The sequence below is a fragment of the Cottoperca gobio genome, chromosome 4, assembly GCF_900634415.1.
Source record: "Cottoperca gobio chromosome 4, fCotGob3.1, whole genome shotgun sequence".
In the NCBI taxonomy this organism is placed as follows: Eukaryota; Metazoa; Chordata; class Actinopteri; order Perciformes; family Bovichtidae; genus Cottoperca; species Cottoperca gobio.
This window is the reverse complement of record NC_041358.1, coordinates 6,018,431-6,034,374: the sequence shown is the minus strand read 5'-3', so window position 1 is coordinate 6,034,374 and position 15,944 is coordinate 6,018,431. Positions and strand designations below refer to the sequence as shown.

The 15,944-nt window shown below is 40.6% G+C and overlaps 1 protein-coding gene across 6 annotated transcripts in view; it reads left to right on the top strand.

Moving 5' to 3' along the window:
• Positions 1–15,944, top strand: part of patj (PATJ crumbs cell polarity complex component) — a 129,456-nt gene that overhangs the window by 7,900 nt on the left and 105,612 nt on the right. For all 6 annotated transcript variants that reach the window (XR_003832118.1, XM_029429256.1, XM_029429259.1 and 3 more), the window contains exons 4-9: positions 4,242–4,454; positions 4,531–4,670; positions 5,816–5,996; positions 12,598–12,726; positions 13,644–13,892; positions 14,073–14,175. Coding sequence is in view for 5 of the 6 variants with exons in the window: in XM_029429256.1 (XP_029285116.1) it covers positions 4,242–4,454; positions 4,531–4,670; positions 5,816–5,996; positions 12,598–12,726; positions 13,644–13,892; positions 14,073–14,175 (1,015 nt within the window). In the remaining variant the exon portion in view is untranslated. The remainder of the gene's footprint in view (positions 1–4,241; positions 4,455–4,530; positions 4,671–5,815; positions 5,997–12,597; positions 12,727–13,643; positions 13,893–14,072; positions 14,176–15,944) is intronic.

The window sequence follows — 15,944 nt, the reverse complement described above, 5'->3', positions numbered from 1 at the left end:
TTCATCCTATTTTATCTTACGTCATCCTATTTTATCTTACTTCATCCTATTTTATCTTACGTCATCCTATTTTATCTTACGTCATCCTATTTTATTTTACTCATCCGGTTTTATCTTATGTCATCCTATTTTATCTTACTTCATCCTATTTTATCTTACGTCATCCTATTTTATTTTACTTCATCCTATTTTATCTTACTTCATCCTATTTTATCTTACTTCATCCTATTTTATTTTACTTCATCCTATTTTATCTTACTTCATCCTATTTTATCTTACTTCATCCTATTTTACTTCATCCTATTTTATCTTACTTCATCCTATTTTACCTTACGTCATCCTATTTTATCTTACTTCATCCTATCTCATCTTACGTCATCCTATCTCATCTTACGACATCATCTCATTTTACGTCATCTCATTTTACGTCATCCTATCATCTTACGTCATCCTATCATCTTACGTCATCCTATCTCATCTTACTTCATCCTATCTCATCTTACTTCATCCTATCATCTTACGTCATCCTATCTCATCTTACGTCATCCTATCTCATCTTACGTCATCCTATCTCATCTTACGTCATCCTATCTCATCTTACGTCATCCTATCTCATCTTACGTCATCCTATCTCATCGTACTTCATCCTATTTTATCTTACGTCATCCTATTTTATCTTACTTCATCCTATTTTATCTTACTTCATCCTATCTCATTTTACTTCATCCTATTTTATCTCAGGTTAGTAAATCCTAAATACTCGCTTCTCAACTGTTTTGCAACCAGAATGCTTTTCTCATCTTGCAGAGCTTTGTAACTGTTGTTTTTCTCATTGAAACATACTGAAACATACAAAAAACCTGAGCAAAAACAACAACGGGCACTTAAATTCCTGACAGATGAGTTAGAGGTGGTGGTAACATCTCTAGAGGAATCCAAAGTGTTCTTTTTGGGAAGATGTCGCACATCGTTATGGTCTGTCATAAGCCTCTCAGTACATATATTCCACCTGTTTACCTTACGTTGGTCATGTTAGTAAGTATTAGTACTTAGTATGTTAAGTTAGGATTACCCCAAAGTTAGGGCAGTTTATTTAAGATTTGTGGAAGTTAGGATGCTTGTTTAGCACGCTTTTCCTGTCTTAAGGTAGAACAGGAACATTGACTTAGGAACTGTTCATCTGTAATGGCTTTTTTCCTAAATCAGTTCCTAATTAGCTGTTTATTTACTATGACTACCTAACAGTTAAGATAGAATATGCAAGTTAGGAAGTTTCTTTGTTACGGTCCCTGGCTCTAAACACCCTTATTTTGAAATCCTCAAGAGTCTCACACTTTCTGAAATTGCTCAGAAACTAAATTAAAAACATCTCATAACCCTCCTTTAAAAAAACAAAAACGGATCTAAGCATTGTTTTTCCTGCAGCACAACGTCACAGTTCAGAAACTAGGTCAGGGACCAACCAGCCCTTATCTTGCCTTGATATGTTACATTAAACAGAGTTTGATGCAACTTTCCAACAAAAGCTCACACACAGAACATTTTCCCTCTCCACTACTTTCTCAAACGCTCAGAAATTATTTGCAAAAGTCTTTACAATCACACACGCAGTGTCCCTGGAAACATCGGATGTGTTTGCTTGTGTTTTAAATATTTGCTCCATATTCTAAATGTGTTGTCTGAGTGATGAAGATGATTTGGTTTATTTTTTTATATTTTGTTGAACGACAGAGTATTTCCAGTGAGAGGTTGATATTTTTTCAGCAGGTGTTTCTCTTCCTCGACTCACACAGTATAATGTACATTAATGTATATTAAGTAGCTGTGTGCACAGTCTAAAGTTGCAGCAGCTCTGCAGACTAATGAATGTTTCCCGTCTGATCTGACACGTGTAACTCCGCCCAGGTGTCGACAGCCTATCGGGTATCAGTACACTGCCGCCTCTTGTCCAACAGTGTGACCTGTCAGTGGGGCGGAGCGGGGACATTGAATCCCCCTCTGCATCCCCATCTGTATTCAGCTCCAGCTCGTACTGACGTGGAGCCTTTACAATAAACAATCTGTCGGCCAAATTAAGATAATGGCAATAACCGACGCTGGGCTTCATATTCTAAGTGCTGCGAAGGTCAGAGCTGAGTCTATGAAAGCGTCGGGTGGAAGCCGGTGTAGGGTAAATGAAGCAGGGACTTCGCTCTCTTTATTTATTTATTTTCCTCTCCCTCCCTCCCCCCGGCTCTCTGTGGATCTATCAAGCTTTAATATCTAGTGTCTTGGTTTGAGTAACGGCCTTGTCGAGGCAGTATTGATGAAATGGCTCGGGATCCTGCTCCGTCAGCCTGGCCTAAATAAGCCACAGACTGATAAGTTTCCACAATGTGAGTGTAAAGGTCATTAATACATTACCTGTTCAGAGAGAGAGAGCCTGCAGAGGAATCTATTGATTTTCTTGTTCTCCTCTCTCCTTCCCACTTACCCCTCGGCTTTGCCGCTTCATTTTTTTTTTTTTTTAACTACATGTCTTTCTTTTTTATCGACAACGTCCTTGCATATAGAGCGTCTCTCTCTCTTCTGTCTCTCCATCTTCATCAGTGTTGACTCTTTGTTTTTGTGTTAGGTGGTAAAACCTGAAGTCCTGCTCTGTCTTTGCACTTTTGTGATCCTCATCAATTTGACGGCGTGTTAGGGCCATTGTATGTTAAAGAAATAATTATTATACAAGAAAAAACGTTCTATTTCACAAGAAAAAAACTTGAATATTCTCTGAGATCATAAAGTCGTACATTTGAAAAAGAAAACTCAGAAATTCTCTGAGATTAAAGTCACAAACTAACTTTGCAAAGGTCAACCTCATCACACTACAGACAGTAAACAGGGAATGTTAGTGAGGACGTGCAACAGTGTGGAACATGGAGATCTCCTTCATCTGTCCATTACGTTGTTGTGCCTGATGCACAAAAAATATTATTTTCTTCTGAATGGGCCCAATTCACGGCAATGTCTCTTTAAAAGTCCAGATGATTAGTATATTATGGCGATTTTGAGCGAAAAATCACGAGTATTTCATAATTGCTAAATACGATTGCAAAGTTTAATTTGATTAGGTCATCTACTGCAGGCATAAAGCGTGATATATTGTTAGAGGGTTTTTTCATTCAAGAGGAAAACTATATAGATGACATGCATTATTCTTCATTGATCACATGATTCTTGTGTGTTAAAACAGGGCTGAGTATCTGGAAAATAAATTAAGTGTTTCTACACTAGTGTTGATACTATACAATAAACGTATACCCTTTACAATGACTTTACTTTAAAGTTTTTTTGTTTTCTATAAAATAAGTCAAAACTACCATATATAAAATGTTGTTTAAACACAAGCAGCTGTATATAAATCAGTCTAAATAAAATACAGTCTTAAGTTGGACAAGAACACGGCAGGTGTTTACATGCCACAGTGTCCTGGTTTCAATCAGAGGACTTCATGTAGCAGATCCTGGTTTGTCCAAACATGGGAAACTGCAACAGATGAAACATCATAACCAGGATACGTGTCTGTAAACACTCCTCAAAGTGTCGAGCCTCTCAGCTCGTTCTAGTTCAATGTGATGTCAGTCAGACAGTTCTTATTTATTCAACTTTACCAAAAACCTCCTATCTGACAAACTCCTCCTCCTCCTCCTCCTCTTACTCTTACTCCTCATCCTTCTCTTCCTCCTCATCCTTCATCTCCTCTTCCTTCCCCTTCTTCTTTTCCTTCTTCTTCTCCTCTTTCTTTTACTCTTCCTTCATTAAATTTTTTTTCTCTTCACCTCATCCCCTTTCTCCTCCTCCTCATTCTCTCTTCCTCTTCCTCCTCTGTCTCCTCATCCTTCCTCACCTCTTCCCCTTTCTCCTCCTCCTCTTTCTCTTACTCTTCCTCATCTTTCACCTCATCCTTCTTCACCGCCACCCCTTTCTCCTCCTCCTCCTCCTCCTCTTTCTCCTCCTCCTCTTTCTCCTCCTCCTCATCTTTCTCTTTCTCCTCCTCCTCATCTTTCTCTTTCTCCTCATCCTTCATTACATTTGTTGTCTATCTCCTCCTTATTCTTCATCTCCTCTTCTTCCTCTTTCTTTTCCTCATCCTTCTTCACCTCCACCCCTTTCTCCTCCTTCTCTTTCTCCTTTTTACCCACCACCTCTTCCTCTTCTTTCTCCTCTTTCTCTTCTTTGTTCTGCTCCTCCTCCTCTTCTTCTCCCTGTAGCTGAGCAGTATGCCACCTGAAGCCTGCAGTGAGTTCAGTTTCTCCAAAAAGGGTCAGCTGATCATGAGCGCGGTTGATCCAGCCAGCAGCTCGGCCTCGCCTGCCCTGTCCGCCGCCTCCTCCCTCCTGACCACTGGTTCCTCTCCGTCCATCCATCAGACTCCGCCCTCGTCTGACCTCCTCCTGCAGAATTGGATCTTTTCCTCCGCCAAGGTGGGTGTAGCCACAGAAACACACCTGCAGAGCAGGCATATATAAATACATTAACTATATTTGTGTGTGCGTGCAGGGCCGTCACACAGAGCTGTGTCAGCTGACTCGGCCTCTGTCTGGAGGTCTGGGCTTCAGCGTGGTTGGTCTGAATCCTGCAGGAAGCAGCAGTCAGGGCGTCTTCGTCAAACACATCCAGCCTGGAGGCATCGCACACAGGTTCACCGTTACAGCAAGTTTCCTACAATTAACATGAAGTCATACTTAAAGAAATTTCCAGGTGTTTTTCCATGCGTCGGCCCATTTATCACAAACCTTACACACTTTACATCACTGGATATGATTTTAAAACGTATGCTATTATTTATATTTTCTTACCTTCCAGGCAGTTTTCTGTTTATTTCAGTGTCCTCTTCCAGAGACTTTAAACTTGTATTAGAAAGTTAAAGAACTCACTGTAATTCAAAATACTTAAAGAATATATATTATGAATAAAATGTAATGTGTAATAATACAAAATACAATTTCTGCCAAAATTAGGATGATTGGTATTGAAAACTCTGCAGTGCATGACCAAGCAACACGTTTTTATAGCATAGTTAAATAAACTGGCCGACAGGTAGGACAATTGTATGTGAAAGATGTTAAACAGCAGGGCATGCGTTAGAAAGCCGTTAGCAGTAGGAATGAATGATTTAAGGAAAATATGTAACTGCATTATTCCTGGCCAATATTGACATTTGATTTACTATTATTTCCTATAAATTAAACTCCAGGTCTGTACTGATAGTCTGCATATAATGAAAAAAAGATAAGTTTGTATCAGGCATGACAAAATGATGTGAGGATTTGATTACTGCTTCTAGTAAAGACGCAGGCGTGCAGAGAGCATGTTCGCAAAATAACTACTAACACTTTCATTTGGTAGTTTGGCCGTGAAATAATATTGGGTACAGCTGACTAAACGTGCTGGCAACAGTTAGCTTTATAGCTGGAGAGATCTACGTTCTCAGACTTTATTTTTGCCTATTTTGATAATAGCGCTCTTTCAAATCGCGATTTCGATATAAGAGTATTAAACGTTCAGTACAACATGTACATGGTTTATAATAAATGGGTTAAACCATGTAAAGTCACTGGTTTGAAAATGTTAAAAAAATTAATCTGAGGTTAAACAATCAGCAAAACTAGAAAACCGTGTACTTTGTGTTCCTTATGCATTTGGAAGCGTTGGAAGCTTCCCAACATTGAAACTAAGTGGATTACTAAAAGATAACCAACTAGCTGGGGCATTTTGTAAAACTGTCTTTTTATCTGTATCATTTTATTGAAAATTCCTGACGGACGTTGTGTTGTGGCTGCAGGGACGGGCGTCTCCAGGAGAGGGACCAGATCCTGGTGATAAACGGCAGTCCTCTGGAGCCGGGGATCAGCCAGCAGCAGGCCCTCACCCTCCTGCAGCAGCCGGGTGAGACGGTGGAGCTGGTGGTGGCCAGGGACCGCCCACTCAACGCATCATCTTCACCCGCCGCAGCCATCAACACGGTAAGAACAGTCTGGGATTGTAATGCAGTTTTGTGTGTTTCCAAAAACCATTTTGTGGTTATTTAGGACAATTTCCAATTATCAAGTGACCCCATGTAGGTACCCGACCCTGGAATTTAGAAACTCTCTTCCAAAATATTTATTAAGAGAAACTATTTTTTTTGTACCCTCTATTTAAGTTGTTAAAAGCTGATTAGATTTGTTTGTCTAAATTCTAAACTTTTTATGATATATTTGTTAAAGTTCTGTATTTCCGTCGCTACAGAGACAGATACATCATACCTTGACAGACTGAAAACAGCTATCCGATGCAAGTATCATAGTGTTTATCGCAAATGCTAGATTTCAAAACAACTGTTAGCTTACTCAGCTGTGCTAGCAGCAGATTCTTAAATCTGGAAGAAAAGATGCATTATAACTCCAGATGGGAGCTGCACTTGTGATACTAAAGTTTTATTGTCAGTTGTTTGAGAGAAACAGGAAAGCGTGCTGAGATCGTGAAATAAAGTGATTCCCAAATCTTTAGCATCCATTTAAGGGTAAAAAAAAAAAAAAAAAACTATGAGTCAGCTTTTCTCCTTTTTGAACAAAACGTGAAAGAAAACTGAAGTCTGAGTTTGCACATTTATTCATTGTTGAGTTTTATGGATCAGTAAAAAAATTATTTTTAAGGTCTGATCCTAAACTAGCTGAAATCAGCTTTATGCTGTACTGTGTGTTCAGACACACACACACACACACACACACACACACACACACACAGTCATCACCCAGCAGCTTGGCTGTCACTCAAAACAAGCATTGCAGAGAGGGCGTCAATCATAAGTGGAGGTCACTTTGAGGCCACGCCTCTGTATCAGAGTGAGACCTCCTGTTTATGACGAACCGTAAGTCTGCTGACATTGACTCGGATGATTTTTATGACCTTTAAAGCCTATAGGAAATCAAGTTAGTGCTCCACTTGCAGCATCGCTCCTGACAATATGTATTTAAGTCTGTGAGGAGACGCGATCAATGAATGTCGACATGACGGGCAAGTCAAAGGCTGGCAACGAAGTGGGACAGAGGGGGTGCAGAGGAGGTGCAGAGACTGACATGAATGAGGAGGTGATGTCATTATGAAACTCTTTCCACAATAACCCGAATATGAGTTGAGATCAAAGGTCACATGTACATGTGAAGATGAGAGATGATTAAAACACTCAAGTTAAGAACATGTACCTTAGAAATCTACTTAAGTACAGTAATTAACTAAACTTAAGTTACTAATCTACTAAATGTACTCGGTTACTTTGCACTACTTTGCATTGAATGTACAGACCTCTCTGTTTTCCCGCTGAGCATTGTGTGTTTTGAAGTCTTTGTGACTTATGTCCAAACTGCAGCTTTTTTTAATCATTTCACTCTCTTTTTGTTCTGTGAAGCATGAAACTCACTGGTGTTTATTGGTAATTGTCTTCAAATTGATATTTTATAATGCGTTTTCACTTGTGACAGTTTTTTGTCTTGATGCATATCAAACTATTTTTTGGTGTCGTTTGTGAGAGAGAGTGGGAGACAGGGTCCTTCTGCCCTCAGTGTTTTAATGCTGCAGAATTCACCATGTAATTGTTTTTATTTATATATTTTCTGTTGTCAAACAACGGAGGGACAATTCTCATCGTGGCTCATAAATATCACATTATTCAGCGGTCATTCGCAAAAGAGGTTTAGCTGCAGGATCAACTCTCGATCACAACACCGCCAAAATAAAATAACAAAAATCCAGATTAATGAATGCAGCTGTGTTTTGAGATTGGCTGTATTTATTGCAGAAAGTTAGATGAGAAAGAGGGTTTTCGTGTTAAACCATCTGTTACCATCTGAAGGGGCCGCAAACGTGTATGTTTGTAAAATAGTAAGAATGTCGTTAGAATAACTCTAATCTATATTCTAAATGTGGCTGCGGAGAAAACAGATGCTCCACTTCTTCCTGTGACTAAGATGCAACACAACTAGAACATGATGCAGCCAGAAATTTTGGACATAAGATGAAAGCGTTTTCCTACCAATTGGTATCCATGGCAACACGGATGCACGTCAGTGCAGGTTTTTCCCAGATTAATGGGTCACAAGCTGTTGAAAATGCTTTGCTTGTATCCGTTGCGTTTACTTCGTCAGTCCATTATAAAGTGTCCGATAGCAAAGCCCCAGTAACAAGCCCTGAGTCATTGCTGCAGCCCACAAGAAGAAGAAGCGCTCGGAGCGGTCGCACAAAACAGTTGGAGTGCTTTGAAAAAAGACGCTTGGTACAGCGCTTTTTCTCTAAAGGCCCTGCCACACATATCCGTATGACAGAAAAGTATGCTGGCACATATGAAAATTTGTCAGTCCAAATACGTCCAACTTTTCATCGGATCGGAAAAGTGAACATATACAGATACGCATGTCTAACCTATTGATAGCGCATCACTTCCTAATACAAAATGTATCAGACGAATACCCAACAAATGCATAGCGTATACAAAATATCGGCAATACGCTGGTGTACGTTGATATAAGGTAAGGTATAAGTAGTATTCGTTAAGAGCAGGCGGTGTTACGCTAGGGTGCGTTGTTGAACGCTGATGTTTTGAGCATGTTCAAAATTACCGGACGTACCCGACGTGTGCTTCATAAGATATGCAGACGTTACGTTACGTTAGACATTTGTGAATACATAATACGTACGTGAATACTTACCTACATAAATATAGTACGTGAATACCTACGTGACTACGTTAGAGGAACGTTAGAGATAGGCTACATCGGCTGACGCTGAATCCTACAGCCAACTTATTGATAACGAGTGGATACCCTATTCCTACCCTATGTTAACATTATGCCTGACGACGGAGTAACTTATTAAACGTGTTTCTACAGTACAGCTAGCGTTCAGCATGTTAGCCGTTCTCCAGCATCAGCATGACGTGAACCAGATGGCACTTTTCCAGCTCCGTTGGCCAGACGCTCTGATACGTTTTGTATAAGTAAGTGATCGTTTGACCTACGTATAATAATTTGTTATGTATTCGTTATGTATAAGTCAGCTACAACACCGCTGTGGAAAAGTTGGACGTATTTGACAAATTTTGAGCTACTTTTCATATACGCCGGCATGTTTCTGCCATACGGAGCTGTGTGACAGGGCCGTATGTCTGGCGTGTTCGGCGTGCCGTCTGTGTCCTTCAAACGATCACAACTTACCCTTAATTTATATCAACCTATTGCCGATATTTTGTATGCGCAGGCATACGTTTCTGTCATACAGATATGTGTGACAGGGCCTTGACTCTGGCGCTCATATTTCTTCATGAATATACACATCAGATGCATTAATGTGCTGCGTAAACTTCTGTCAGTCACAGAACTAGATTTTCCGACGTGGGTTCAGATGATGCAGGATGACGATCACAAAAAACTGTCCAATCAAAGTTTCCTGTCAGTCTGTGTGTCTTCATGTTTACTTCTTTACATCTTTAATTGTATTGCCAACAATAACACATTTAAGGTAAGGAAAAGAGTTTTGAATGGGAAATAAAGAGAACACTCAGGATGATCCCTTTCCCTGGACAGACATGCAGTAGATGTGGTTTATACAGAGCGGACAGAAGTTCCCCAACACTAAAGATGAGCCAGATTAGAGAAACTGTTACTGTATGTATACTTGAGTTATTGGAGTAATTACATGAGAGGACATGCAAATGTTTGAGAACTTTGATATTTCAATAACCAAAAGAAAAGGCTTTCAGTCAGAAAAACGATGTGGTCACAAACCAGAGCAGGTCTGGACTGTTAATGTGCGCTGAGGATCACACGTTAGCCTGAGCCGTAATGATTCTGCCCCGCTCTATTGTGGGGTCATTATCACACAGAATTACACTGCCCCTCTTGTTTGTTACTCTCCTCCTCCTCCTGGTTCATTGGATCCGGGCCACGTCCTGCATACCAGGCCTCCGATCCGCCTGCTTTTGTTTTATTCATGTCCCGTCTCTATCGAGGTCACGTTTAATGGAGCCGCAGGCATAAAAAACACAACTATGGCTGGGATTTTATTGCTGTTCTTCTGGCCTGGCTAACAATCCGTCTCCCAGATTCTGAAGCTGATGCGTCGGACCTCCCAGCTCCTCTTTCTGCTGGAGTGGCTTCAGACGCTGACAGGAAACTTGATGCTGTAAAGTCGCTCATAAAGACGGTATAAATCAACCAGCCAGATATGATTTTACAGCTTTTGTCTATTTAGTGAATATTTTCACGCCATCGATTAGTGTCAGTTAATGCACTTTTTATTTTATTTATGGCTCTCCTAAAAATGACAAGAAGCAGAAAGAACAGGGATAAAAGATAACAGATTGTGTAATTAAAGAAACCTGAAGGGGGCTTTTAAAGTGCCTCAGCTGAGAGGAAATGAACTAAAGAACAACTGAAGAAAGTTTATTAACTTTAGTGCCAACTCCTCAGTCATCCCGGTCACATGACCAGCCTCCTGTCAATCAAAGGTTTTGTCAAACATGAAAACAGAGTCCCAATTCACCCTTGTGAAAGGGCCGGATTGGCTGTTTGTGTTCTTCACCCTTGTGAAGGGGCGCATTCGCATGGAAGGTCCGCCATATTAAGTGCCGTTCCAAGCCAAATAGTGGGGAGTGGAGGCGGGTTATAAAACCCTCCAACTGCAAGTCTGCATCGATCCTGACTTAACCAGCTGCCCTCACTGAACACGTGCAACACTGTGTTCCTCATTCTCATACAAATGTTAACAACTTAAATGTTACATTGTAATTAAATGTTTTACTTTGGATCAAATATACCTTGTCTAGTGCAGAAAGTGGTAGACGTGTTCATTAGATTAGATTGACAGTTTTGTATATTTACAGGGACTGTTGCGAATATTAAACGGCTCATAAACGTTAGAGTAAAAAAAGAAGTGTACAAAAAAAGGAGTTTTATAAATGTTTATATTATTATTTTTATTCCGAGAGACGATACGCTACTGTTTCTTCCGGAGAGATGGAAGTTCGTCCCGAAGCTTGCCGCTGTATTTACACCCTACACTTTAAAAAAAGGGAGTGTGAGTGTGACTACAAGCAGAGTTCACTGATTGAAATTGGACCAAACAGTTCCTGCACAGGCCTTTCTCCCAGCATGCATCACTGCTTATCACTGAAAGCTGAGAAAATATTGACCGTGTTCTGGGGTTTATTTGATCTTTTAAGAGGCCAATAGCCAAAACATTTGAATAATGTTTGAATAATAAAAAAATCTATTAATTTAGCTATATCTCCGCACAGAGCTGTTCTCATGGGTCAGACTGATGAGGTTAAATGTATCACACCTGATTATTCATTTTAATGTGTAAATAAATAACCCGAGACACAAATATAATTTCCACTTGTGTAGTCAGAGCAGAAACAAAAGAAATCCAACACCTTTACCTCAATTAAGTACCAGCAGTAACGGATCGTTTCCTGTGAAAAGAGTGAAATTCTGTTGGAGAGGAAAACATTCAACACATTCAGTGTGATTGGACTTTATCAAGCAAACAGCCTCTTCCAGCGTGCTGGGATCAGCTGAGGAGGAGGTTTGTTCCATTAAACCGAGGAAGACCTCCTCTATCAGATCAGAGCTGTAATAAGAGACCGGAGCCACCTCATAAAGACTGTGTGTGTGTGTGTGTGTGAGTGTGAGCAGGTATGTGCTGCAGCCTCTCATTGATCAGCAGCTGCTATCAGAGAGGAGGAAATGCTCTCAGTTGGTAATTACCTGCTGAGGTTCAGTTTAACGACCTTTCACCTCAGGACAGATAGCCGGCCAGCAGCTCAGTGAGTCCGCTGCTGAGCTACCAAGAGGAAACGCATAAAATAAAATGATTAGGAGTGTAACTTCTTATTCATTCATGAATCTGTTTGAAATAATCCTGGTTTAACTGCATTGACCTGCTAAATGAAATCATTGCATTCAATCGTTCGGCCTTCTGCTGTAACTGAAATAAAATGCTTTGGATGTAATTCATTTTGACTCCTGAAATGCAGCTTATTAACTTTCATCTGGTTGATTTTAAGATTTTTACTTGAATGTAGTAATAATAATAATAATAATAATAATAATAATAATAATAATAATAATCTTCACTATTCAGTTCATGTAGACATGCAAACAACACAAGACACACCCAAGCAATACTGGTTATAACCATTGTTTGACACATACAGACATGCAGCGCTGCAATACTGTAAGCAATAAAAACATAATGTAGCATTCTTGTCTTTTAAAATAAATTACACTATCCCTCTTTAGGATATATATAGTTGGAACAAGCGAGAGAGAGATCATGAGGATGGTTTGCAAATAAACTCACAATCAAAATACTTTTTATTGCACTCAGGATTAAAACGTTCGCCTCTGAAAGTTTCAATCTCATTCTGAATCTTCTAATGTACTGCTTTGATTTGGGACATGGGAAATATAAACTGACTTATTATTCTTTTAATATGTAGTTGAGGTCTTTAAGAATACCCGTTCTCAACAGTACTGTAAGACCAACAGCTGCTAATGAACGTCTGTGTCCTCCATCTTTATGCTGAAGGATCAGTGGGGTCACGTGGAGGAAATCGAGCTGGTGAACGATGGATCTGGTTTGGGTTTCGGCATCGTGGGAGGGAGGACGAACGGCGTGGTGGTTAGGACACTCCTCCCCAACAGCGTGGCTGACAAGGTGAGCTCAGCAGAAGTTAATTATATCATAATATTACTGAATAATACATCCAAACCTCAGTGTCAGGAGCATTATTAAACTACAATAGGGGATTTTGAATGGACTTTGGGTGATTTTTGACTGTGAGAGTACAGAAACAACCAGCTGCCTTAGTGGATCAGCTGACGGCAGAAACCTGTGCTGTTGAAGCAGAAATTAAAGCTCGGTGGACGTTTTCTGCATAAATAACAGTTTAAAGACGAGCAGTGCATCAGAACAGACAGCAGGCAGCAGCAGGGCTGAAGGAGGAATTATCGCCCTTGTAAGTGGATTAATTAGATCAATTAGATTAATTGGACAAGATTAATTTCTCTGCAAAGAGATGAAAAAAGCTCAGACACCAATACATGTTGAATCACCCGGCTCTTCAACACACTTTGTGTCAGCCTGTTCAAATAAAAACTGATGAACAGATTTGCACTTTCTTTTAATCATCTTCTTCCCCCTCTTTCCTTCTCATCTGCCACGCTCTTTACCTATCTGTATTTTCTTTGCATCATCTCATTCCTCCACTTCTCTTTTTCCTCCCTTCTCTCCCCCTCGTGTCTTTGTCTCTTCACTGAATCCCTAAACTCCCTGTTTCCTTCTCTGCTTTCTCTTTTTATCTTTGCTCTTATATCGTTCACTGCGCCACAGCAAGAGTAAAGTACTGACTGATATATTTTGGCTTGTAGCTCACATCACAGTTTCATTTGCTGTAAAATAGGAAAAATGAGAGAAGGAACTTGAATTTTCTTAATTGCTGTAAATTTTCATATAAATTAAAATGACAGAAAAAGAATAGTTGTGTGTGGACATCGCCAAACAAATAAAGGTTTGACAAGACCCAGTCCAATGTTTTCTCTGATTGGCTCTCATGCACCCCTCTCCTCCATCAGGACGGGCGTCTCCGCACAGGTGACCACATCCTTCGCATCGGGGCGACGCCCACCAGCGGCCTCACCAGCGACCAGGTCGTCAAGGTGCTGCAGGGATGTGGGAGTCGTGTGACATTGCTGATCTCCAGGGATCCCCCGGGTCAGAGGTCATCAGCCCCGCCTCCACCACCACCTCCTAACTCGGCCCCTGTCTCCTCCTTACCCCCACGCCCCCCGGGCCAACCCCCCCAACGCCGGCTAAGCAAGACGGTAAGTAGTCAGAAGAACCATCACATAGAAATCATTTCAGACTACCAAGTTTCAAGTTTTTGATTCATTTATGAGAACATTTTTCTTCTGGTGAACAAACAAAAGATGTTTTCTCTTTGCTGATTTATATGCTGCTGGCTGTGAAGACTGAAATATATGGACTCTGTGTTTGTGTTTCAGCCCAACCTGGAGGGATATGAAATTCACGAGGTTCCTCTAACCAAGAATGACGGCCAGAGCCTCGGCATCTCTATCATCGGCTACAACACCCTGACCAGCCAAGGTAGGACAGGAAAGAACAGTTAACGCACACTCAGACACAGAATAACTATTTTGAAACATATAGAACACAACCTTCAAACAAAACTACCACTCCCATGTTTAACTTAACTAACACTCGGCATTTCATTCTATCTCAAACATGTCAATGGTTGTGTTGTACCTACAACCTCACAGTAAAAGCCTCCAGCTGCCTGCTGTCAAAAGGGTGTTGCTTCTGGGCTTTTACTATGAAGCAACTTCAGATCTTTTATTGTGAAGCAGCTGTAAGACTTTTACTGTGAGGCAGCTGTAAGACTTTTACTGTGAAGCAGCTGTAAGACTTTTACTGTGAAGCAGCTGTAAGACTTTTACTGTGAAGCAGCTGTAAGACTTTTACTGTGAAGCAGCTGTAAGACTTTTACTGTGAGGCAGCTGTAAGACTTTTACTGTGAAGCAGCTGTAAGACTTTTACTGTGAAGCAGCTGTAAGACTTTTACTGTGAGGCATGCTGTAAGACTTTTACTGTGAAGCAGCTGTAAGACTTTTACTGTGAGGCAGCTGTAGACCTTTACTGTGAAGCAGCTGTAAGACTTTTACTGTGAAGCAGCTGTAAGACTTTACTGTGAAGCAGCTGTAAGACTTTTACTGTGAAGGCAGCTGTAGACTTTTACTGTGAAGCAGCTGTAAGACTTTTACTGTGAAGCAGCTTGTAAGACTTTTACTGTGAAGCAGCTGTAAGACTTTTACTGTGAAGCAGCTGTAAGACTTTTACTGTGAGGCAGCTGTAAGACTTTACTGTGAAGGCAGCTGTAAGACTTTTACTGTGAAGCAGCTGTAAGACTTTTACTGTGAGCAGCTGTAAGACTTTTACTGTGAAGCAGCTGTAGACTTTTACTGTGAGGCAGCTGTAAGACTTTTACTGTGAGGCAGCTGTAAGACTTTTACTGTGAGGCAGCTGTAAGGACTTTTACTGTGAAGCAGCTGTAAGACTTTTACTGTGAAGGCAGCTGTAAGACTTTTACTGTGAAGCAGCTGTAAGACTTTTACTGTGAAGCAGCTGTAAGACTTTTACTGTGAGGCAGCTGTAAGACTTTTACTGTGAAGGCAGCTGTAAGACTTTTACTGTGAGGCAGCTGTAAGACTTTACTGTGAAGCAGCTGTAAGACTTTACTGTGAGGCAGCTGTAAGACTTTTACTGTGAGCAGCTGTAAGACTTTTACTGTGAAGCAGCTGTAAGACTTTTACTGTGAGGCAGCTGTAAGACTTTTACTGTGAGGCAGCTGTAAGACTTTTACTGTGAGCAGCTGTAAGACTTTTACTGTGAAGCAGCTGTAAGACTTTTACTGTGAGGCAGCTGTAAGACTTTTACTGTGAGGCAGCTGTAAGACTTTTACTGTGAGGCAGCTGTAAGACTTTTACTGTGAAGGCAGCTGTAAGACTTTTACTGTGAAGGCAGCTGTAAGACTTTTACTGTGAAGCAGCTGTAAGACTTTTACTGTGAGGCAGCTGTAGACTTTTACTGTGAGCAGCTGTAAGACTTTTACTGTGAGGCAGCTGTAAGACTTTTACTGTGAGGCAGCTGTAAGACTTTTACTGTGAGGCAGCTGTAAGACTTTTACTGTGAGCAGCTGTAAGACTTTACTGTGAGCAGCTGTAAGACTTTTACTGTGAGGCAGCTGTAAGACTTTTACTGTGAAGGCAGCTGTAAGACTTTTACTGTGAAGCAGCTGTAAGACTTTTACTGTGAGGCAGCTGTAAGACTTTTACTGTGAGGCAGCTGTAAGGACTTTT